Raw genomic sequence first — 26410 nt, forward strand, 5'->3', positions numbered from 1 at the left:
GAGAGGCCCTATAGCCTCAGAGGCCAACCCCAGAACACTGCCACCCAGAGGCTGACCCACAAACTGACTCTTTGCTAAACACAAAATAAGGCAGTCTGGGAAACAAATACGACCTGCTTTAAAATAAGGACTGTGGTTTACAACACAGAGGAACAGTGAATTGCAGGGAAACTCAACACTCTCCTGAATACCTGGCAGGTCTAAGGTGAGCCACACTGAAGAATAGAAGAACCGAAGGACCTTCACTACTGCAATTTTTTTTTCTTTTTTCATCTTTTAACTAAGAAACCATTTTTTTTCTTTTTTTTTTCTTCTTTTTTTTCTTCTTTTTTTTTCTTCTTTTTCCATCACCTGATTTTACCCTTTTAATTACTACCTTCTTATTTTTAACCAGTATTATTACTGCTACCATTTTACCATTTTTTAAAGTGCCACTTTATTTTCTCTTTATTTTATTTTGGGATTAGTGTTCTCCATTCTATTTTCATCTTTATATTATTGGTTGTTTCTAGTTTGCATTCATCTCCAGGGAGCTGTTGCTGGAATTTGTTGGGATTAGTGGCGGTTCTATAGGAGTCTTCTCCTCATATAAAAAGTCTCTTCCCCTCCTCCACTTCATTCTCTCTTTTCGCTCTTTTTTTTCTTTTCTTTTCTCGCTTTTATTTCCCCCCCTCCTTTTTCCTAATTTCATTTTTGCACTCCTTTTTTTGGTCCCTATGCTTCTTTTCTTTTTTCTCTTTTATCTTATTCTCTTCCTTCTTCCTTATCCCCTAATTCTCTTTATTCGGGTGGTCACCTTTATTTGGGGTTATTAATATCGTGAATATCTTTGTGTATAGTGCCTGGTATGTGGTGCCTTCTGTGTTGTATTTTGTGCCTTTAAATCAATGCAGCAGATCCAAGCAACAGTAACCTCCTGAGCACCACACCCTCTGCTGAGGAACAGCAGCTGTACATGAAACCTCACCCCACCAGCCAGAAGAGCCACCGCAGCTGTGAACAGCACCCACCAGAGGAGCTGCTGCCAACTGAAGAGCAGCTGCTACCGCAACCGCCCGAAGAGCAACCACAGACCAAGGAGTCACTGCCACCCAGGGAGCAACCACTGAACGACTCAACGTCTAGATATGTCAGTGAGATCAAACATGGGTAGACAAAGAAACCCCCAAAGGAAAGAGAAGGAGGACTCTCCAGAAAAGCAGCTAAGTAATACAGAGGCATGCAACATGACACATAAAGAATTCAGAATAAGGGTCCTAGAGTGCATAAACAGGATAGAGGAAAAAATCAACAACCTCTGCAAGAAGCAAGAAGAAACAGATGAAAAAATCGATAACATATGGAAGAAGCTAGAAGAAACAGATGAAAAAATCAACAACTTAAGTAAGACCCAAGAAGAAATGAAGAGTGATATAGCTGCAATGAAAAACTCCATTGAAAGTATCAACAGTAGACTAGGAGAAGCGGAGGACCGAATTAGTGAATTAGAAGACAAGGAAGCAAAACACACCCAAAATGTACTGCAATTGGAGAAAAAAATTAAAAGACAGGAGGAGAGCCTAAGGGAGCTTTGGGACAACATGAAATGAAACAACATATGAATAATAGGGGTACCAGAACAACAGAAAGATGAACAAGGATTAGAAAACCTATTAGAAGAAATAATATCAGAAAACTTCCCTGAGGTGGGGAAGAAAAAAGTCACACAAGCCCAGAGAGTCCCAAACAAGGTGAACCCGAAAAGACCCACACCAAGACACATCATAATTACCATGGCAAATGTTCAGGACAAAGAGAGAATCTTACAGGCTGCAAGAGAGAGACGGAAAGTTACATACAAGAGATCGCCCATTAGATTGTCAAATGATGTCTCAACAGAAACACATCAGGCCAGAAAAGAATGGACAGAAATTTACAAAGTGATGCAAAGCAAAGGACTGGATCCAAGAATACTCTATCCAGCAAGGCTATCATTCAAACTTGAAGGGGAAATAAGAAGCTTCACAGACAAAAAAAAAGGCTAAGGGAGTTTATCACCACCAAGCCAGCAATGCAAGGAATGCTAAAGGGACTGGTGTAAAAAGAAGAAATAAAAAGCTCAGAAAGAAAACAGCCACACAAAAAAAGAAATGGCTACAAACAAGTACCTTTCAATAATAACTTTAAACGTAAATGGACTAAATGCTCCAACCAAAAGACATCGAGTGGCTGAATGGATAAAAAAACATGACCCATACATCTGCTGTCTACAAGAAACCCACCTCATTAGAAGGGACTCACATGGACTGAAAGTGAAAGGATGGAAAAATATCTTTCAGGCAAATGAAAAGGAAAAGAAAGCTGGGGTAGCAATACTTATATCGGACAAAATAGACCTCAAAGTGAAGGCCATAACAAGAGATAAGGAAGGCCACTTCATAATACTAAGGGGATCAATACAACAAGAAGATATAACCCTGGTAAACATATATGCACCCAATGCAGGAGCACCCAAATTCATAAAAAAAAAACTCCTGGAAGATATCAAAGGAGAGATCGACAACAATACAATCATAGTAGGGGACTTTAATGCACCATTGACAGCACTGGATAAGTCCTATAGACAAACAATCAGCAAAGATACAGCAATCCTAAATGACTCACTAGATCAGATGGACTTAATTGACATCTTCAGAACACTTCACCCCAAAGCCAGAGAATATACATTCTTCTCAGGTGCTCATGGGACATCTTCAAAAATAGACCACATATTGGGTCACAAGCAAAGTATCCCCAAATTCAAGAAGATTGAAATCATAAAAAGCATCTTCGCAGACCACGATGGCATAATACTAGAAATAAACTACAATAAAAACAACCCAAAATACTCAAACACCTGGAAGCTGAATAGCATGCTATTAAATATTGACTGGGTTACCAATGAGATCAAAGAAGAAATTAAAAACATTAAGACTTGCTTGAATTTTAAGTCTTAGACCAGAGAGTAGCTTTTATATATTACTGTTTAAAGTAGCAGTATCCACAAAAGAGGACAAAATAATATATTGTAATGGCAGTTAAAGCACTACTTAATAATCCCTGTCTCAAGTCCTTTTTTGTAACGAGGCAGTATATAAATAAATGAAATCAGCGGACTCTAATTCCTTTTATATATGTTTCTTTGTTTTTCCCACCACTCCTCAGTCCTCCTGTAAAGCCCCAATCCCATGAAGTTCATGCCAACTGCTATGCTACCCTCTCTGCCACCCCCGTTGCCACCACTTCCTACGTTTAGACATTCCCAATTAGGAATAAATCCTTTGGCGCCTCAGTCATGGTCTTCAGGCCCACCCCAGTTACCACAATCATTCTGGGAGCCATCCCCGACCCCAGCCTTGACTTGTTCAAAACCCTTGCGAAAGTCTTCTCTTCCCCAACAACCTCCGCCAGTTACTCCCACCAGCGCCCCTCCCCGCGCACCGTCGCCATTAGAAACTGCTCCCTTAAGTCCCTGATTCTACCATTCCCACACTGCCCACACCTTCTACCTTCCAATTCTCCATGAGATATCTCCTGGATGTCTCGCAGCTACTTCTCCCACCAAATGACAGAAACAGCGGAATCAGAAGTATTGCGGTGCTGTTCAGTCCTTTAATGACATTAGTTGACAACAGAACCTGGCTTCCTGAGCTAGGCGACATTTAGCTTGGGCTGCTCCAATGACTCTTGCCAGGCTCGGGGACGCAGGCTTTCAGCCTCTTCTAGATGCACGCTTTGGGTCGAACAGAGTGAACGCTGCATCACGGTAGCGCGGCACTTCATGGCTGTTGGCTGCCCTCTCCGCCTCTGGCTCGGCAGTAGGCGCACTCGGCACACTTGGCGCACTTGGAGCACTTGGCGCACGTTGGTTGTTGACCTCCATGCCCACCATCTCCACGATGTAGTCCGTCAGGGAGTCGAGCATGACCATAACCAAGTCATTTGCGCCGGAACTTTGATCTTGATTCTGTTGATTGTTTTGAAGAAGGCGATCCACGTAGGTCAAAGGAGACTGCAACTCGGCGGTTAAATCGTGGCCTGGAGTCTTGGTGGAGTTCGCAGGGCTTTGATTTTGTGACATGGTTGTTGATTTCAGTCCGATCAGCCCTTCTTAACTGTACGTATAGCTGGACTAGGTCTTTGAAGACACCACCGCTCAGCTCTGCGTCTTAGATCTCTGCACTCTAGCCCCTCATTGGTCAGGGAGCCCTTTATGACATCCTGGACTTTGGGTCGTCATAGGTGTCCATTGTGACCTCATCAGACCTCAGCCTAGAAATGTCCCCTACAGGGACCTGTAACTCTAGCGACTGGCCCCTGACTTTTGAGGGAACTGTCATTTTCTGCTTGACTTTAACATTGTAAAAATAAATGTGTTTCAATAGAAAACTTTTCCCATCTTAAGGACACAATTCCATGCCATCTGATTCTAACCTTACATTGTCTTTAAGGTCCTTTACAACCTTTGATTGGTTGTAGGCTACTGATAAACATGTAAACTGTCTTGTTTAGCAGATATTAAATTGCCCCCCTGTGATGATGTCAGGAAACCAGTTTTACATCCATTTATACATTCATTGAAATGTTCTTGATTAATATTCCCATATCTAAATTTGTTTTCTCTTTTCAACCAGTTATAACACCTTGCCATTCCCTCATTGAGAAAATAGAATCTTTTAACACATGTTCATTTTATATCTGTATGAATGTTTTGGTTTTTTACACCTTTTGAAAAATATATTTTAATCATTTTGGAAGTCACAATGAGTTGCTCAGTAGATTCATCTGTCAGAATCAGGTAGATGTTGTTGAGCCTCATTTTTAAGAATCATTTGAAGCCCAGATGTGCTTTTTCTTGGCTGTCCTAGGTGAAGCCAAAGCACCAAGAGATGTTTATTTTTGTTTTGTTTTGTTTTTTTTATCATTTTCATTTTCCTCTCTACTAATATTGTGTTTCTGCTTTGTTTTTGGTTCATTTATTTATAGCTGATCACAGTCATAAATATGTCTATTCCAAAAGAGAGAATGTAGAAGGAAGAAAGGAGTCTCTGACCCAAGCAACTTCAATATTGAAGCACACAAACCTGCATAGCTTCAAGGCCTGGAAATGATCATTGTTGAGGTGAGGCTCTTCCTTCTGATCCCATGAATTCACCTGGCTCCACAGCTCTGCCCTCTATGTTCTGCACTCAGAATCATCTTTCCTTTTGAATTGAGCACATGTTTGCAGTTGAGTAGTTTATCAGCCCATTTTCTGCTTGTCAACACCTGGAAGTACCACAACCTTCTATCATTTCATCCTCGGTCTATTCTTTCAGTTAAAAATGACATTGTTTCTGTTGATTTAACATATGCAAAAATCCTGTAGTCTCCCATGTATGTCGTGGGGATTCATGTCCTTAGACAAGAAGCTCCTTCCCACATCCCTCTTGGAAAATCTCATCTCTATTTGTTGCTTCTGCTAAGATAGCTGGGAACATCCATGATTCATATCCTATATTGCTTCAAAGAGCCCTCTGAATACTCTGACCTTTTGATTCCTCAGCTGTACTAGCACATGGATGACTAGCTACATCCTTGATTTTATCTCCATGGGACACTTTCCTGACAGTGAATCCTCTCATTTTAATGTCTTTCACAATCTGGATAGGCTGAGAATTTCTTGTATCTTCATGTACTGGTTCTTTTTTGCTTACCAGTTCTTCCCTCGATTTATGTATTTTCTTTAAAATAGCAAGAAAAAGCAATGTCATGCCTTCAACACTTTCCTTGGGAACCTGCTCAGCTACATGTGCATTGTTACAATTCACCTGTGATTTCTGCCCCTAGATAACAAGAATTTCCTCTCCTCCAGATTCCAATATTTTCCCTCTAAATCTTCACCAACAACATCTGATATTCATATGTTTATCAATAGTCTGTTTTTGATGATTAGGTATTCTCTAAGACAGTGGTTCTCAACCTTCCTAATGCAGCGACCCTTTAATACAGTTCCTCATGTTGTGATGACCCCCAACCATAAAATTATTTTCGTTGCTACTTCACAACTGTAATTTTGCTACTGTTATGAATCACAATGTAAATATCTGATATGCAGGATGTATTTTCATTGTTACAAATTGAACATAATTAAAGCATAGTGATTAATCACAAAAACAATATGTAATTTTATATGTGTTTTCCAATGGTCTAAGGTGACCCCTGTGAAAGGGTCGTTCGACCCCCAAAGGGTTTGCGACCCATAGGTTGAGAACCGCTGCTCTAAGACAATAAAGGCCTTTTCAGCTGTGCTCCTCACTTCCTTTTTTAAATTAATCTTTATTAGAGAGACAGAAGATGGCGGCGATATAGGCAGACGCGTCCCAGGTCGTGTCCCGGAGCAAATGGAGTGAGCAGCTGAAACTAGTAACACCCACACCGAATTGGCGAAATTGCTCAGCTGGTGAGACCATTTGCAGCCGGGAAGAGCAGAACTCCCCTGGAAAGGTAAAAAAAAAAAAAAAAACAAAACAAAACAAAACAAAACAAAACAAAAAAAAACACAGGGATTTGGGCAGGAAAGTTTGCCAGACCTCTGAGCCAAGAGAGTTGGAGGGAGACCGCGTGGCAGACAGCCGCGTCCCTTGGGACAGGCACAGCCCCTGACTGGGGGAAAGGAGAACCGCGGGATTCCTGGCGCCGCCTGGGGAGTTGAGAGCTGGGTTCTGTGATCACAGAGGACTGAGCCTAAAGGGGGCAGCCTGAAGAGCTGACCAGACCATGCAGTCCTGGTAAGAGAAGAAGCTTACAGAAACCAAGCCTTCCCTGTTTCCGTGGCCGGCATTTGTTTGTTTGTTTTCACTGAATCCTGTTCATGGGACATTTCGGATACAGACACTCACCTGTGCTGAAGAGAGGGAGAGTGTGCAGAGGAGTGGAATCTGGGGAGAGACTGGGGAGAGAGGGGGAGCCGGGAGAGGTGGCAGCGAATTGAGTGCTGAGACACCCCTGAGCCCAGGACTGGGGCAGCCATTCTCTCCGGAGAGTGAGACTCCTCCCCCCAGCCCCCAGGCAAGGAGCACAGCCACACCCAGATTCCACCCTGTAGGAGATCAAGGATTAAAATAACCTGATCAGTCCCTGGGAATTAACAGGGTCTGGCCTATAGAGGGATTTTCAATCCCAGCAACAACATAGCGCCCGTAACTATTACGCAGCCAGCTCTGGGCAGTGAACTTCCACTGGACAGAGAGGCCCTATAGCCTCAGAGGCCAACCCCAGAACACTGCCACCCAGAGGCTGACCCACAAACTGACTCTTTGCTAAACACAAAATAAGGCAGTCTGGGAAACAAATACGACCTGCTTTAAAATAAGGACTGTGGTTTACAACACAGAGGAACAGTGAATTGCAGGGAAACTCAACACTCTCCTGAATACCTGGCAGGTCTAAGGTGAGCCACACTGAAGAATAGAAGAACCGAAGGACCTTCACTACTGCAATTTTTTTTTCTTTTTTCATCTTTTAACTAAGAAACCATTTTTTTTCTTTTTTTTTTCTTCTTTTTTTTCTTCTTTTTTTTTCTTCTTTTTCCATCACCTGATTTTACCCTTTTAATTACTACCTTCTTATTTTTAACCAGTATTATTACTGCTACCATTTTACCATTTTTTAAAGTGCCACTTTATTTTCTCTTTATTTTATTTTGGGATTAGTGTTCTCCATTCTATTTTCATCTTTATATTATTGGTTGTTTCTAGTTTGCATTCATCTCCAGGGAGCTGTTGCTGGAATTTGTTGGGATTAGTGGCGGTTCTATAGGAGTCTTCTCCTCATATAAAAAGTCTCTTCCCCTCCTCCACTTCATTCTCTCTTTTCGCTCTTTTTTTTCTTTTCTTTTCTCGCTTTTATTTCCCCCCCTCCTTTTTCCTAATTTCATTTTTGCACTCCTTTTTTTGGTCCCTATGCTTCTTTTCTTTTTTCTCTTTTATCTTATTCTCTTCCTTCTTCCTTATCCCCTAATTCTCTTTATTCGGGTGGTCACCTTTATTTGGGGTTATTAATATCGTGAATATCTTTGTGTATAGTGCCTGGTATGTGGTGCCTTCTGTGTTGTATTTTGTGCCTTTAAATCAATGCAGCAGATCCAAGCAACAGTAACCTCCTGAGCACCACACCCTCTGCTGAGGAACAGCAGCTGTACATGAAACCTCACCCCACCAGCCAGAAGAGCCACCGCAGCTGTGAACAGCACCCACCAGAGGAGCTGCTGCCAACTGAAGAGCAGCTGCTACCGCAACCGCCCGAAGAGCAACCACAGACCAAGGAGTCACTGCCACCCAGGGAGCAACCACTGAACGACTCAACGTCTAGATATGTCAGTGAGATCAAACATGGGTAGACAAAGAAACCCCCAAAGGAAAGAGAAGGAGGACTCTCCAGAAAAGCAGCTAAGTAATACAGAGGCATGCAACATGACACATAAAGAATTCAGAATAAGGGTCCTAGAGTGCATAAACAGGATAGAGGAAAAAATCAACAACCTCTGCAAGAAGCAAGAAGAAACAGATGAAAAAATCGATAACATATGGAAGAAGCTAGAAGAAACAGATGAAAAAATCAACAACTTAAGTAAGACCCAAGAAGAAATGAAGAGTGATATAGCTGCAATGAAAAACTCCATTGAAAGTATCAACAGTAGACTAGGAGAAGCGGAGGACCGAATTAGTGAATTAGAAGACAAGGAAGCAAAACACACCCAAAATGTACTGCAATTGGAGAAAAAAATTAAAAGACAGGAGGAGAGCCTAAGGGAGCTTTGGGACAACATGAAATGAAACAACATATGAATAATAGGGGTACCAGAACAACAGAAAGATGAACAAGGATTAGAAAACCTATTAGAAGAAATAATATCAGAAAACTTCCCTGAGGTGGGGAAGAAAAAAGTCACACAAGCCCAGAGAGTCCCAAACAAGGTGAACCCGAAAAGACCCACACCAAGACACATCATAATTACCATGGCAAATGTTCAGGACAAAGAGAGAATCTTACAGGCTGCAAGAGAGAGACGGAAAGTTACATACAAGAGATCGCCCATTAGATTGTCAAATGATGTCTCAACAGAAACACATCAGGCCAGAAAAGAATGGACAGAAATTTACAAAGTGATGCAAAGCAAAGGACTGGATCCAAGAATACTCTATCCAGCAAGGCTATCATTCAAACTTGAAGGGGAAATAAGAAGCTTCACAGACAAAAAAAAAAAAGGCTAAGGGAGTTTATCACCACCAAGCCAGCAATGCAAGGAATGCTAAAGGGACTGGTGTAAAAAGAAGAAATAAAAAGCTCAGAAAGAAAACAGCCACACAAAAAAAGAAATGGCTACAAACAAGTACCTTTCAATAATAACTTTAAACGTAAATGGACTAAATGCTCCAACCAAAAGACATCGAGTGGCTGAATGGATAAAAAAACATGACCCATACATCTGCTGTCTACAAGAAACCCACCTCATTAGAAGGGACTCACACGGACTGAAAGTGAAAGGATGGAAAAATATCTTTCAGGCAAATGAAAAGGAAAAGAAAGCTGGGGTAGCAATACTTATATCGGACAAAATAGACCTCAAAGTGAAGGCCATAACAAGAGATAAGGAAGGCCACTTCATAATACTAAGGGGATCAATACAACAAGAAGATATAACCCTGGTAAACATATATGCACCCAATGCAGGAGCACCCAAATTCATAAAAAAAAAAACTCCTGGAAGATATCAAAGGAGAGATCGACAACAATACAATCATAGTAGGGGACTTTAATGCACCATTGACAGCACTGGATAAGTCCTATAGACAAACAATCAGCAAAGATACAGCAATCCTAAATGACTCACTAGATCAGATGGACTTAATTGACATCTTCAGAACACTTCACCCCAAAGCCAGAGAATATATATTCTTCTCAGGTGCTCATGGGACATCTTCAAAAATAGACCACATATTGGGTCACAAGCAAAGTATCCCCAAATTCAAGAAGATTGAAATCATAAAAAGCATCTTCGCAGACCACGATGGCATAATACTAGAAATAAACTACAATAAAAACAACCCAAAATACTCAAACACCTGGAAGCTGAATAGCATGCTATTAAATATTGACTGGGTTACCAATGAGATCAAAGAAGAAATTAAAAACATTAAGACTTGCTTGAATTTTAAGTCTTAGACCAGAGAGTAGCTTTTATATATTACTGTTTAAAGTAGCAGTATCCACAAAAGAGGACAAAATAATATATTGTAATGGCAGTTAAAGCACTACTTAATAATCCCTGTCTCAAGTCCTTTTTTGTAACGAGGCAGTATATAAATAAATGAAATCAGCGGACTCTAATTCCTTTTATATATGTTTCTTTGTTTTTCCCACCACTCCTCAGTCCTCCTGTAAAGCCCCAATCCCATGAAGTTCATGCCAACTGCTATGCTACCCTCTCTGCCACCCCCGTTGCCACCACTTCCTACGTTTAGACATTCCCAATTAGGAATAAATCCTTTGGCGCCTCAGTCATGGTCTTCAGGCCCACCCCAGTTACCACAATCATTCTGGGAGCCATCCCCGACCCCAGCCTTGACTTGTTCAAAACCCTTGCGAAAGTCTTCTCTTCCCCAACAACCTCCGCCAGTTACTCCCACCAGCGCCCCTCCCCGCGCACCGTCGCCATTAGAAACTGCTCCCTTAAGTCCCTGATTCTACCATTCCCACACTGCCCACACCTTCTACCTTCCAATTCTCCATGAGATATCTCCTGGATGTCTCGCAGCTACTTCTCCCACCAAATGACAGAAACAGCGGAATCAGAAGTATTGCGGTGCTGTTCAGTCCTTTAATGACATTAGTTGACAACAGAACCTGGCTTCCTGAGCTAGGCGACATTTAGCTTGGGCTGCTCCAATGACTCTTGCCAGGCTCGGGGACGCAGGCTTTCAGCCTCTTCTAGATGCACGCTTTGGGTCGAACAGAGTGAACGCTGCATCACGGTAGCGCGGCACTTCATGGCTGTTGGCTGCCCTCTCCGCCTCTGGCTCGGCAGTAGGCGCACTCGGCACACTTGGCGCACTTGGAGCACTTGGCGCACGTTGGTTGTTGACCTCCATGCCCACCATCTCCACGATGTAGTCCGTCAGGGAGTCGAGCATGACCATAACCAAGTCATTTGCGCCGGAACTTTGATCTTGATTCTGTTGATTGTTTTGAAGAAGGCGATCCACGTAGGTCAAAGGAGACTGCAACTCGGCGGTTAAATCGTGGCCTGGAGTCTTGGTGGAGTTCGCAGGGCTTTGATTTTGTGACATGGTTGTTGATTTCAGTCCGATCAGCCCTTCTTAACTGTACGTATAGCTGGACTAGGTCTTTGAAGACACCACCGCTCAGCTCTGCGTCTTAGATCTCTGCACTCTAGCCCCTCATTGGTCAGGGAGCCCTTTATGACATCCTGGACTTTGGGTCGTCATAGGTGTCCATTGTGACCTCATCAGACCTCAGCCTAGAAATGTCCCCTACAGGGACCTGTAACTCTAGCGACTGGCCCCTGACTTTTGAGGGAACTGTCATTTTCTGCTTGACTTTAACATTGTAAAAATAAATGTGTTTCAATAGAAAACTTTTCCCATCTTAAGGACACAATTCCATGCCATCTGATTCTAACCTTACATTGTCTTTAAGGTCCTTTACAACCTTTGATTGGTTGTAGGCTACTGATAAACATGTAAACTGTCTTGTTTAGCAGATATTAAATTGCCCCCCTGTGATGATGTCAGGAAACCAGTTTTACATCCATTTATACATTCATTGAAATGTTCTTGATTAATATTCCCATATCTAAATTTGTTTTCTCTTTTCAACCAGTTATAACACCTTGCCATTCCCTCATTGAGAAAATAGAATCTTTTAACACATGTTCATTTTATATCTGTATGAATGTTTTGGTTTTTTACACCTTTTGAAAAATATATTTTAATCATTTTGGAAGTCACAATGAGTTGCTCAGTAGATTCATCTGTCAGAATCAGGTAGATGTTGTTGAGCCTCATTTTTAAGAATCATTTGAAGCCCAGATGTGCTTTTTCTTGGCTGTCCTAGGTGAAGCCAAAGCACCAAGAGATGTTTATTTTTGTTTTGTTTTGTTTTTTTTATCATTTTCATTTTCCTCTCTACTAATATTGTGTTTCTGCTTTGTTTTTGGTTCATTTATTTATAGCTGATCACAGTCATAAATATGTCTATTCCAAAAGAGAGAATGTAGAAGGAAGAAAGGAGTCTCTGACCCAAGCAACTTCAATATTGAAGCACACAAACCTGCATAGCTTCAAGGCCTGGAAATGATCATTGTTGAGGTGAGGCTCTTCCTTCTGATCCCATGAATTCACCTGGCTCCACAGCTCTGCCCTCTATGTTCTGCACTCAGAATCATCTTTCCTTTTGAATTGAGCACATGTTTGCAGTTGAGTAGTTTATCAGCCCATTTTCTGCTTGTCAACACCTGGAAGTACCACAACCTTCTATCATTTCATCCTCGGTCTATTCTTTCAGTTAAAAATGACATTGTTTCTGTTGATTTAACATATGCAAAAATCCTGTAGTCTCCCATGTATGTCGTGGGGATTCATGTCCTTAGACAAGAAGCTCCTTCCCACATCCCTCTTGGAAAATCTCATCTCTATTTGTTGCTTCTGCTAAGATAGCTGGGAACATCCATGATTCATATCCTATATTGCTTCAAAGAGCCCTCTGAATACTCTGACCTTTTGATTCCTCAGCTGTACTAGCACATGGATGACTAGCTACATCCTTGATTTTATCTCCATGGGACACTTTCCTGACAGTGAATCCTCTCATTTTAATGTCTTTCACAATCTGGATAGGCTGAGAATTTCTTGTATCTTCATGTACTGGTTCTTTTTTGCTTACCAGTTCTTCCCTCGATTTATGTATTTTCTTTAAAATAGCAAGAAAAAGCAATGTCATGCCTTCAACACTTTCCTTGGGAACCTGCTCAGCTACATGTGCATTGTTACAATTCACCTGTGATTTCTGCCCCTAGATAACAAGAATTTCCTCTCCTCCAGATTCCAATATTTTCCCTCTAAATCTTCACCAACAACATCTGATATTCATATGTTTATCAATAGTCTGTTTTTGATGATTAGGTATTCTCTAAGACAGTGGTTCTCAACCTTCCTAATGCAGCGACCCTTTAATACAGTTCCTCATGTTGTGATGACCCCCAACCATAAAATTATTTTCGTTGCTACTTCACAACTGTAATTTTGCTACTGTTATGAATCACAATGTAAATATCTGATATGCAGGATGTATTTTCATTGTTACAAATTGAACATAATTAAAGCATAGTGATTAATCACAAAAACAATATGTAATTTTATATGTGTTTTCCAATGGTCTAAGGTGACCCCTGTGAAAGGGTCGTTCGACCCCCAAAGGGTTTGCGACCCATAGGTTGAGAACCGCTGCTCTAAGACAATAAAGGCCTTTTCAGCTGTGCTCCTCACTTCCTTTTTTAAATTAATCTTTATTAGAGAGACAGAAGATGGCGGCGATATAGGCAGACGCGTCCCAGGTCGTGTCCCGGAGCAAATGGAGTGAGCAGCTGAAACTAGTAACACCCACACCGAATTGGCGAAATTGCTCAGCTGGTGAGACCATTTGCAGCCGGGAAGAGCAGAACTCCCCTGGAAAGGTAAAAAAAAAAAAAAAAACAAAACAAAACAAAACAAAACAAAACAAAAAAAAACACAGGGATTTGGGCAGGAAAGTTTGCCAGACCTCTGAGCCAAGAGAGTTGGAGGGAGACCGCGTGGCAGACAGCCGCGTCCCTTGGGACAGGCACAGCCCCTGACTGGGGGAAAGGAGAACCGCGGGATTCCTGGCGCCGCCTGGGGAGTTGAGAGCTGGGTTCTGTGATCACAGAGGACTGAGCCTAAAGGGGGCAGCCTGAAGAGCTGACCAGACCATGCAGTCCTGGTAAGAGAAGAAGCTTACAGAAACCAAGCCTTCCCTGTTTCCGTGGCCGGCATTTGTTTGTTTGTTTTCACTGAATCCTGTTCATGGGACATTTCGGATACAGACACTCACCTGTGCTGAAGAGAGGGAGAGTGTGCAGAGGAGTGGAATCTGGGGAGAGACTGGGGAGAGAGGGGGAGCCGGGAGAGGTGGCAGCGAATTGAGTGCTGAGACACCCCTGAGCCCAGGACTGGGGCAGCCATTCTCTCCGGAGAGTGAGACTCCTCCCCCCAGCCCCCAGGCAAGGAGCACAGCCACACCCAGATTCCACCCTGTAGGAGATCAAGGATTAAAATAACCTGATCAGTCCCTGGGAATTAACAGGGTCTGGCCTATAGAGGGATTTTCAATCCCAGCAACAACATAGCGCCCGTAACTATTACGCAGCCAGCTCTGGGCAGTGAACTTCCACTGGACAGAGAGGCCCTATAGCCTCAGAGGCCAACCCCAGAACACTGCCACCCAGAGGCTGACCCACAAACTGACTCTTTGCTAAACACAAAATAAGGCAGTCTGGGAAACAAATACGACCTGCTTTAAAATAAGGACTGTGGTTTACAACACAGAGGAACAGTGAATTGCAGGGAAACTCAACACTCTCCTGAATACCTGGCAGGTCTAAGGTGAGCCACACTGAAGAATAGAAGAACCGAAGGACCTTCACTACTGCAATTTTTTTTTCTTTTTTCATCTTTTAACTAAGAAACCATTTTTTTTCTTTTTTTTTTCTTCTTTTTTTTCTTCTTTTTTTTTCTTCTTTTTCCATCACCTGATTTTACCCTTTTAATTACTACCTTCTTATTTTTAACCAGTATTATTACTGCTACCATTTTACCATTTTTTAAAGTGCCACTTTATTTTCTCTTTATTTTATTTTGGGATTAGTGTTCTCCATTCTATTTTCATCTTTATATTATTGGTTGTTTCTAGTTTGCATTCATCTCCAGGGAGCTGTTGCTGGAATTTGTTGGGATTAGTGGCGGTTCTATAGGAGTCTTCTCCTCATATAAAAAGTCTCTTCCCCTCCTCCACTTCATTCTCTCTTTTCGCTCTTTTTTTTCTTTTCTTTTCTCGCTTTTATTTCCCCCCCTCCTTTTTCCTAATTTCATTTTTGCACTCCTTTTTTTGGTCCCTATGCTTCTTTTCTTTTTTCTCTTTTATCTTATTCTCTTCCTTCTTCCTTATCCCCTAATTCTCTTTATTCGGGTGGTCACCTTTATTTGGGGTTATTAATATCGTGAATATCTTTGTGTATAGTGCCTGGTATGTGGTGCCTTCTGTGTTGTATTTTGTGCCTTTAAATCAATGCAGCAGATCCAAGCAACAGTAACCTCCTGAGCACCACACCCTCTGCTGAGGAACAGCAGCTGTACATGAAACCTCACCCCACCAGCCAGAAGAGCCACCGCAGCTGTGAACAGCACCCACCAGAGGAGCTGCTGCCAACTGAAGAGCAGCTGCTACCGCAACCGCCCGAAGAGCAACCACAGACCAAGGAGTCACTGCCACCCAGGGAGCAACCACTGAACGACTCAACGTCTAGATATGTCAGTGAGATCAAACATGGGTAGACAAAGAAACCCCCAAAGGAAAGAGAAGGAGGACTCTCCAGAAAAGCAGCTAAGTAATACAGAGGCATGCAACATGACACATAAAGAATTCAGAATAAGGGTCCTAGAGTGCATAAACAGGATAGAGGAAAAAATCAACAACCTCTGCAAGAAGCAAGAAGAAACAGATGAAAAAATCGATAACATATGGAAGAAGCTAGAAGAAACAGATGAAAAAATCAACAACTTAAGTAAGACCCAAGAAGAAATGAAGAGTGATATAGCTGCAATGAAAAACTCCATTGAAAGTATCAACAGTAGACTAGGAGAAGCGGAGGACCGAATTAGTGAATTAGAAGACAAGGAAGCAAAACACACCCAAAATGTACTGCAATTGGAGAAAAAAATTAAAAGACAGGAGGAGAGCCTAAGGGAGCTTTGGGACAACATGAAATGAAACAACATATGAATAATAGGGGTACCAGAACAACAGAAAGATGAACAAGGATTAGAAAACCTATTAGAAGAAATAATATCAGAAAACTTCCCTGAGGTGGGGAAGAAAAAAGTCACACAAGCCCAGAGAGTCCCAAACAAGGTGAACCCGAAAAGACCCACACCAAGACACATCATAATTACCATGGCAAATGTTCAGGACAAAGAGAGAATCTTACAGGCTGCAAGAGAGAGACGGAAAGTTACATACAAGAGATCGCCCATTAGATTGTCAAATGATGTCTCAACAGAAACACATCAGGCCAGAAAAGAATGGACAGAAATTTACAAAGTGATGCAAAGCAAAGGACTGGATCCAAGAATACTCTATCCAGCAAGGCTATCATTCAAACTTGAAGGGGAAATAAGAAGCTTCACAGACAAAAAAAAAGGCTAAGGGAGTTTATCACCACCAAGCCAGCAATGCAAGGAATGCTAAAGGGACTGGTGTAAAAAGAAGAAATAAAAAGCTCAGAAAGAAAACAGCCACACAAAAAAAGAAATGGCTACAAACAAGTACCTTTCAATAATAACTTTAAACGTAAATGGACTAAATGCTCCAACCAAAAGACATCGAGTGGCTGAATGGATAAAAAAACATGACCCATACATCTGCTGTCTACAAGAAACCCACCTCATTAGAAGGGACTCACACGGACTGAAAGTGAAAGGATGGAAAAATATCTTTCAGGCAAATGAAAAGGAAAAGAAAGCTGGGGTAGCAATACTTATATCGGACAAAATAGACCTCAAAGTGAAGGCCATAACAAGAGATAAGGAAGGCCACTTCATAATACTAAGGGGATCAATACAACAAGAAGATATAACCCTGGTAAACATATATGCACCCAATGCAGGAGCACCCAAATTCATAAAAAAAAAAACTCCTGGAAGATATCAAAGGAGAGATCGACAACAATACAATCATAGTAGGGGACTTTAATGCACCATTGACAGCACTGGATAAGTCCTATAGACAAACAATCAGCAAAGATACAGCAATCCTAAATGACTCACTAGATCAGATGGACTTAATTGACATCTTCAGAACACTTCACCCCAAAGCCAGAGAATATACATTCTTCTCAGGTGCTCATGGGACATCTTCAAAAATAGACCACATATTGGGTCACAAGCAAAGTATCCCCAAATTCAAGAAGATTGAAATCATAAAAAGCATCTTCGCAGACCACGATGGCATAATACTAGAAATAAACTACAATAAAAACAACCCAAAATACTCAAACACCTGGAAGCTGAATAGCATGCTATTAAATATTGACTGGGTTACCAATGAGATCAAAGAAGAAATTAAAAACATTAAGACTTGCTTGAATTTTAAGTCTTAGACCAGAGAGTAGCTTTTATATATTACTGTTTAAAGTAGCAGTATCCACAAAAGAGGACAAAATAATATATTGTAATGGCAGTTAAAGCACTACTTAATAATCCCTGTCTCAAGTCCTTTTTTGTAACGAGGCAGTATATAAATAAATGAAATCAGCGGACTCTAATTCCTTTTATATATGTTTCTTTGTTTTTCCCACCACTCCTCAGTCCTCCTGTAAAGCCCCAATCCCATGAAGTTCATGCCAACTGCTATGCTACCCTCTCTGCCACCCCCGTTGCCACCACTTCCTACGTTTAGACATTCCCAATTAGGAATAAATCCTTTGGCGCCTCAGTCATGGTCTTCAGGCCCACCCCAGTTACCACAATCATTCTGGGAGCCATCCCCGACCCCAGCCTTGACTTGTTCAAAACCCTTGCGAAAGTCTTCTCTTCCCCAACAACCTCCGCCAGTTACTCCCACCAGCGCCCCTCCCCGCGCACCGTCGCCATTAGAAACTGCTCCCTTAAGTCCCTGATTCTACCATTCCCACACTGCCCACACCTTCTACCTTCCAATTCTCCATGAGATATCTCCTGGATGTCTCGCAGCTACTTCTCCCACCAAATGACAGAAACAGCGGAATCAGAAGTATTGCGGTGCTGTTCAGTCCTTTAATGACATTAGTTGACAACAGAACCTGGCTTCCTGAGCTAGGCGACATTTAGCTTGGGCTGCTCCAATGACTCTTGCCAGGCTCGGGGACGCAGGCTTTCAGCCTCTTCTAGATGCACGCTTTGGGTCGAACAGAGTGAACGCTGCATCACGGTAGCGCGGCACTTCATGGCTGTTGGCTGCCCTCTCCGCCTCTGGCTCGGCAGTAGGCGCACTCGGCACACTTGGCGCACTTGGAGCACTTGGCGCACGTTGGTTGTTGACCTCCATGCCCACCATCTCCACGATGTAGTCCGTCAGGGAGTCGAGCATGACCATAACCAAGTCATTTGCGCCGGAACCTTGATCTTGATTCTGTTGATTGTTTTGAAGAAGGCGATCCACGTAGGTCAAAGGAGACTGCAACTCGGCGGTTAAATCGTGGCCTGGAGTCTTGGTGGAGTTCGCAGGGCTTTGATTTTGTGACATGGTTGTTGATTTCAGTCCGATCAGCCCTTCTTAACTGTACGTATAGCTGGACTAGGTCTTTGAAGACACCACCGCTCAGCTCTGCGTCTTAGATCTCTGCACTCTAGCCCCTCATTGGTCAGGGAGCCCTTTATGACATCCTGGACTTTGGGTCGTCATAGGTGTCCATTGTGACCTCATCAGACCTCAGCCTAGAAATGTCCCCTACAGGGACCTGTAACTCTAGCGACTGGCCCCTGACTTTTGAGGGAACTGTCATTTTCTGCTTGACTTTAACATTGTAAAAATAAATGTGTTTCAATAGAAAACTTTTCCCATCTTAAGGACACAATTCCATGCCATCTGATTCTAACCTTACATTGTCTTTAAGGTCCTTTACAACCTTTGATTGGTTGTAGGCTACTGATAAACATGTAAACTGTCTTGTTTAGCAGATATTAAATTGCCCCCCTGTGATGATGTCAGGAAACCAGTTTTACATCCATTTATACATTCATTGAAATGTTCTTGATTAATATTCCCATATCTAAATTTGTTTTCTCTTTTCAACCAGTTATAACACCTTGCCATTCCCTCATTGAGAAAATAGAATCTTTTAACACATGTTCATTTTATATCTGTATGAATGTTTTGGTTTTTTACACCTTTTGAAAAATATATTTTAATCATTTTGGAAGTCACAATGAGTTGCTCAGTAGATTCATCTGTCAGAATCAGGTAGATGTTGTTGAGCCTCATTTTTAAGAATCATTTGAAGCCCAGATGTGCTTTTTCTTGGCTGTCCTAGGTGAAGCCAAAGCACCAAGAGATGTTTATTTTTGTTTTGTTTTTTTTTTTTTATCATTTTCATTTTCCTCTCTACTAATATTGTGTTTCTGCTTTGTTTTTGGTTCATTTATTTATAGCTGATCACAGTCATAAATATGTCTATTCCAAAAGAGAGAATGTAGAAGGAAGAAAGGAGTCTCTGACCCAAGCAACTTCAATATTGAAGCACACAAACCTGCATAGCTTCAAGGCCTGGAAATGATCATTGTTGAGGTGAGGCTCTTCCTTCTGATCCCATGAATTCACCTGGCTCCACAGCTCTGCCCTCTATGTTCTGCACTCAGAATCATCTTTCCTTTTGAATTGAGCACATGTTTGCAGTTGAGTAGTTTATCAGCCCATTTTCTGCTTGTCAACACCTGGAAGTACCACAACCTTCTATCATTTCATCCTCGGTCTATTCTTTCAGTTAAAAATGACATTGTTTCTGTTGATTTAACATATGCAAAAATCCTGTAGTCTCCCATGTATGTCGTGGGGATTCATGTCCTTAGACAAGAAGCTCCTTCCCACATCCCTCTTGGAAAATCTCATCTCTATTTGTTGCTTCTGCTAAGATAGCTGGGAACATCCATGATTCATATCCTATATTGCTTCAAAGAGCCCTCTGAATACTCTGACCTTTTGATTCCTCAGCTGTACTAGCACATGGATGACTAGCTACATCCTTGATTTTATCTCCATGGGACACTTTCCTGACAGTGAATCCTCTCATTTTAATGTCTTTCACAATCTGGATAGGCTGAGAATTTCTTGTATCTTCATGTACTGGTTCTTTTTTGCTTACCAGTTCTTCCCTCGATTTATGTATTTTCTTTAAAATAGCAAGAAAAAGCAATGTCATGCCTTCAACACTTTCCTTGGGAACCTGCTCAGCTACATGTGCATTGTTACAATTCACCTGTGATTTCTGCCCCTAGATAACAAGAATTTCCTCTCCTCCAGATTCCAATATTTTCCCTCTAAATCTTCACCAACAACATCTGATATTCATATGTTTATCAATAGTCTGTTTTTGATGATTAGGTATTCTCTAAGACAGTGGTTCTCAACCTTCCTAATGCAGCGACCCTTTAATACAGTTCCTCATGTTGTGATGACCCCCAACCATAAAATTATTTTCGTTGCTACTTCACAACTGTAATTTTGCTACTGTTATGAATCACAATGTAAATATCTGATATGCAGGATGTATTTTCATTGTTACAAATTGAACATAATTAAAGCATAGTGATTAATCACAAAAACAATATGTAATTTTATATGTGTTTTCCGATGGTCTAAGGTGACCCCTGTGAAAGGGTCGTTCGACCCCCAAAGGGTTTGCGACCCATAGGTTGAGAACCGCTGCTCTAAGACAATAAAGGCCTTTTCAGCTGTGCTCCTCACTTCCTTTTTTAAATTAATCTTTATTAGAGAGACAGAAGATGGCGGCGATATAGGCAGACGCGTCCCAGGTCGTGTCCCGGAGCAAATGGAGTGAGCAGCTGAAACTAGTAACACCCACACCGAATTGGCGAAATTGCTCAGCTGGTGAGACCATTTGCAGCCGGGAAGAGCAGAACTCCCCTGGAAAGGTAAAAAAAAAAAAACAAAACAAAACAAAACAAAACAAAACAAAAAAAAACACAGGGATTTGGGCAGGAAAGTTTGCCAGACCTCTGAGCCAAGAGAGTTGGAGGGAGACCGCGTGGCAGACAGCCGCGTCCCTTGGGACAGGCACAGCCCCTGACTGGGGGAAAGGAGAACCGCGGGATTCCTGGCGCCGCCTGGGGAGTTGAGAGCTGGGTTCTGTGATCACAGAGGACTGAGCCTAAAGGGGGCAGCCTGAAGAGCTGACCAGACCATGCAGTCCTGGTAAGAGAAGAAGCTTACAGAAACCAAGCCTTCCCTGTTTCCGTGGCCGGCATTTGTTTGTTTGTTTTCACTGAATCCTGTTCATGGGACATTTCGGATACAGACACTCACCTGTGCTGAAGAGAGGGAGAGTGTGCAGAGGAGTGGAATCTGGGGAGAGACTGGGGAGAGAGGGGGAGCCGGGAGAGGTGGCAGCGAATTGAGTGCTGAGACACCCCTGAGCCCAGGACTGGGGCAGCCATTCTCTCCGGAGAGTGAGACTCCTCCCCCCAGCCCCCAGGCAAGGAGCACAGCCACACCCAGATTCCACCCTGTAGGAGATCAAGGATTAAAATAACCTGATCAGTCCCTGGGAATTAACAGGGTCTGGCCTATAGAGGGATTTTCAATCCCAGCAACAACATAGCGCCCGTAACTATTACGCAGCCAGCTCTGGGCAGTGAACTTCCACTGGACAGAGAGGCCCTATAGCCTCAGAGGCCAACCCCAGAACACTGCCACCCAGAGGCTGACCCACAAACTGACTCTTTGCTAAACACAAAATAAGGCAGTCTGGGAAACAAATACGACCTGCTTTAAAATAAGGACTGTGGTTTACAACACAGAGGAACAGTGAATTGTAGGGAAACTCAACACTCTCCTGAATACCTGGCAGGTCTAAGGTGAGCCACACTGAAGAATAGAAGAACCGAAGGACCTTCACTACTGCAATTTTTTTTTCTTTTTTCATCTTTTAACTAAGAACCCATTTTTTTTCTTTTTTTTTTCTTCTTTTTTTTTCTTCTTTTTTTTTCTTCTTTTTCCATCACCTGATTTTACCCTTTTAATTACTACCTTCTTATTTTTAACCAGTATTATTACTGCTATCATTTTACCATTTTTTAAAGTGCCACTTTATTTTCTCTTTATTTTATTTTGGGATTAGTGTTCTCCATTCTATTTTCATCTTTATATTATTGGTTGTTTCTAGTTTGCATTCATCTCCAGGGAGCTGTTGCTGGAATTTGTTGGGATTAGTGGCGGTTCTATAGGAGTCTTCTCCTCATATAAAAAGTCTCTTCCCCTCCTCCACTTCATTCTCTCTTTTCGCTCTTTTTTTCTTTTCTTTTCTCGCTTTTATTTCCCCCCCTCCTTTTTCCTAATTTCATTTTTGCACTCCTTTTTTTGGTCCCTATGCTTCTTTTCTTTTTTCTCTTTTATCTTATTCTCTTCCTTCTTCCTTATCCCCTAATTCTCTTTATTCGGGTGGTCACCTTTATTTGGGGTTATTAATATCGTGAATATCTTTGTGTATAGTGCCTGGTATGTGGTGCCTTGTTGTGTTGTATTTTGTGCCTTTAAATCAATGCAGCAGATCCAAGCAACAGTAACCTCCTGAGCACCACACCCTCTGCTGAGGAACAGCAGCTGTACATGAAACCTCACCCCACCAGCCAGAAGAGCCACCGCAGCTGTGAACAGCACCCACCAGAGGAGCTGCTGCCAACTGAAGAGCAGCTGCTACCACAACCGCCCGAAGAGCAACCACAGACCAAGGAGTCACTGCCACCCAGGGAGCAACCACTGAACGACTCAACGTCTAGATATGTCAGTGAGATCAAACATGGGTAGACAAAGAAACCCCCAAAGGAAAGAGAAGGAGGACTCTCCAGAAAAGCAGCTAAGTAATACAGAGGCATGCAACATGACACATAAAGAATTCAGAATAAGGGTCCTAGAGTGCATGAACAGGATAGAGGAAAAAATCAACAACCTCTGCAAGAAGCAAGAAGAAACAGATGAAAAAATCGATAACATATGGAAGAAGCTAGAAGAAACAGATGAAAAAATCAACAACTTAAGTAAGACCCAAGAAGAAATGAAGAGTGATATAGCTGCAATGAAAAACTCCATTGAAAGTATCAACAGTAGACTAGGAGAAGCGGAGGACCGAATTAGTGAATTAGAAGACAAGGAAGCAAAACACACCCAAAATGTACTGCAATTGGAGAAAAAAATTAAAAGACAGGAGGAGAGCCTAAGGGAGCTTTGGGACAACATGAAATGAAACAACATATGAATAATAGGGGTACCAGAACAACAGAAAGATGAACAAGGATTAGAAAACCTATTAGAAGAAATAATATCAGAAAACTTCCCTGAGGTGGGGAAGAAAAAAGTCACACAAGCCCAGAGAGTCCCAAACAAGGTGAACCCGAAAAGACCCACACCAAGACACATCATAATTACCATGGCAAATGTTCAGGACAAAGAGAGAATCTTACAGGCTGCAAGAGAGAGACGGAAAGTTACATACAAGAGATCGCCCATTAGATTGTCAAATGATGTCTCAACAGAAACACATCAGGCCAGAAAAGAATGGACAGAAATTTACAAAGTGATGCAAAGCAAAGGACTGGATCCAAGAATACTCTATCCAGCAAGGCTATCATTCAAACTTGAAGGGGAAATAAGAAGCTTCACAGACAAAAAAAAAAGGCTAAGGGAGTTTATCACCACCAAGCCAGCAATGCAAGGAATGCTAAAGGGACTGGTGTAAAAAGAAGAAATAAAAAGCTCAGAAAGAAAACAGCCACACAAAAAAAGAAATGGCTACAAACAAGTACCTTTCAATAATAACTTTAAACGTAAATGGACTAAATGCTCCAACCAAAAGACATCGAGTGGCTGAATGGATAAAAAAACATGACCCATACATCTGCTGTCTACAAGAAACCCACCTCATTAGAAGGGACTCACATGGACTGAAAGTGAAAGGATGGAAAAATATCTTTCAGGCAAATGAAAAGGAAAAGAAAGCTGGGGTAGCAATACTTATATCGGACAAAATAGACCTCAAAGTGAAGGCCATAACAAGAGATAAGGAAGGCCACTTCATAATACTAAGGGGATCAATACAACAAGAAGATATAACCCTGGTAAACATATATGCACCCAATGCAGGAGCACCCAAATTCATAAAAAAAAAACTCCTGGAAGATATCAAAGGAGAGATCGACAACAATACAATCATAGTAGGGGACTTTAATGCACCATTGACAGCACTGGATAAGTCCTATAGACAAACAATCAGCAAAGATACAGCAATCCTAAATGACTCACTAGATCAGATGGACTTAATTGACATCTTCAGAACACTTCACCCCAAAGCCAGAGAATATACATTCTTCTCAGGTGCTCATGGGACATCTTCAAAAATAGACCACATATTGGGTCACAAGCAAAGTATCCCCAAATTCAAGAAGATTGAAATCATAAAAAGCATCTTCGCAGACCACGATGGCATAATACTAGAAATAAACTACAATAAAAACAACCCAAAATACTCAAACACCTGGAAGCTGAATAGCATGCTATTAAATATTGACTGGGTTACCAATGAGATCAAAGAAGAAATTAAAAACATTAAGACTTGCTTGAATTTTAAGTCTTAGACCAGAGAGTAGCTTTTATATATTACTGTTTAAAGTAGCAGTATCCACAAAAGAGGACAAAATAATATATTGTAATGGCAGTTAAAGCACTACTTAATAATCCCTGTCTCAAGTCCTTTTTTGTAACGAGGCAGTATATAAATAAATGAAATCAGCGGACTCTAATTCCTTTTATATATGTTTCTTTGTTTTTCCCACCACTCCTCAGTCCTCCTGTAAAGCCCCAATCCCATGAAGTTCATGCCAACTGCTATGCTACCCTCTCTGCCACCCCCGTTGCCACCACTTCCTACGTTTAGACATTCCCAATTAGGAATAAATCCTTTGGCGCCTCAGTCATGGTCTTCAGGCCCACCCCAGTTACCACAATCATTCTGGGAGCCATCCCCGACCCCAGCCTTGACTTGTTCAAAACCCTTGCGAAAGTCTTCTCTTCCCCAACAACCTCCGCCAGTTACTCCCACCAGCGCCCCTCCCCGCGCACCGTCGCCATTAGAAACTGCTCCCTTAAGTCCCTGATTCTACCATTCCCACACTGCCCACACCTTCTACCTTCCAATTCTCCATGAGATATCTCCTGGATGTCTCGCAGCTACTTCTCCCACCAAATGACAGAAACAGCGGAATCAGAAGTATTGCGGTGCTGTTCAGTCCTTTAATGACATTAGTTGACAACAGAACCTGGCTTCCTGAGCTAGGCGACATTTAGCTTGGGCTGCTCCAATGACTCTTGCCAGGCTCGGGGACGCAGGCTTTCAGCCTCTTCTAGATGCACGCTTTGGGTCGAACAGAGTGAACGCTGCATCACGGTAGCGCGGCACTTCATGGCTGTTGGCTGCCCTCTCCGCCTCTGGCTCGGCAGTAGGCGCACTCGGCACACTTGGCGCACTTGGAGCACTTGGCGCACGTTGGTTGTTGACCTCCATGCCCACCATCTCCACGATGTAGTCCGTCAGGGAGTCGAGCATGACCATAACCAAGTCATTTGCGCCGGAACCTTGATCTTGATTCTGTTGATTGTTTTGAAGAAGGCGATCCACGTAGGTCAAAGGAGACTGCAACTCGGCGGTTAAATCGTGGCCTGGAGTCTTGGTGGAGTTCGCAGGGCTTTGATTTTGTGACATGGTTGTTGATTTCAGTCCGATCAGCCCTTCTTAACTGTACGTATAGCTGGACTAGGTCTTTGAAGACACCACCGCTCAGCTCTGCGTCTTAGATCTCTGCACTCTAGCCCCTCATTGGTCAGGGAGCCCTTTATGACATCCTGGACTTTGGGTCGTCATAGGTGTCCATTGTGACCTCATCAGACCTCAGCCTAGAAATGTCCCCTACAGGGACCTGTAACTCTAGCGACTGGCCCCTGACTTTTGAGGGAACTGTCATTTTCTGCTTGACTTTAACATTGTAAAAATAAATGTGTTTCAATAGAAAACTTTTCCCATCTTAAGGACACAATTCCATGCCATCTGATTCTAACCTTACATTGTCTTTAAGGTCCTTTACAACCTTTGATTGGTTGTAGGCTACTGATAAACATGTAAACTGTCTTGTTTAGCAGATATTAAATTGCCCCCCTGTGATGATGTCAGGAAACCAGTTTTACATCCATTTATACATTCATTGAAATGTTCTTGATTAATATTCCCATATCTAAATTTGTTTTCTCTTTTCAACCAGTTATAACACCTTGCCATTCC

The 26410-nt window shown here is 42.1% G+C and overlaps 4 protein-coding genes across 4 annotated transcripts; all 4 read right to left on the reverse strand.

The window, feature by feature from the left end:
• Nucleotides 1-3730: 3730 nt before the first annotated feature.
• On the reverse strand, nt 3731-4099 carry LOC132225035 (huntingtin-interacting protein M-like). Its single transcript, XM_059680242.1, has one exon. It carries the CDS (start codon nt 4097-4099, stop codon nt 3731-3733), a length of 369 nt encoding a protein of 122 aa, XP_059536225.1.
• Nucleotides 4100-10979: 6880 nt separating this feature from the next.
• On the reverse strand, nt 10980-11348 carry LOC132225036 (huntingtin-interacting protein M-like). Its single transcript, XM_059680243.1, has one exon. It carries the CDS (start codon nt 11346-11348, stop codon nt 10980-10982), a length of 369 nt encoding a protein of 122 aa, XP_059536226.1.
• Nucleotides 11349-18225: 6877 nt separating this feature from the next.
• Nucleotides 18226-18594, reverse strand: LOC132224415 (huntingtin-interacting protein M-like). Its single transcript, XM_059679613.1, has one exon. The coding sequence runs from the start codon at nt 18592-18594 to the stop codon at nt 18226-18228; it is 369 nt and encodes a 122-aa protein (XP_059535596.1).
• Nucleotides 18595-25468: 6874 nt separating this feature from the next.
• Nucleotides 25469-25837, reverse strand: LOC132225026 (huntingtin-interacting protein M-like). The gene has a single exon (XM_059680234.1). It carries the CDS (start codon nt 25835-25837, stop codon nt 25469-25471), a length of 369 nt encoding a protein of 122 aa, XP_059536217.1.
• Between the last annotated feature and the right edge of the window lie 573 nt (nt 25838-26410).

This window comes from Myotis daubentonii, chromosome X, assembly GCF_963259705.1.
Source record: "Myotis daubentonii chromosome X, mMyoDau2.1, whole genome shotgun sequence".
In the NCBI taxonomy this organism is placed as follows: domain Eukaryota; kingdom Metazoa; phylum Chordata; class Mammalia; order Chiroptera; family Vespertilionidae; genus Myotis; species Myotis daubentonii.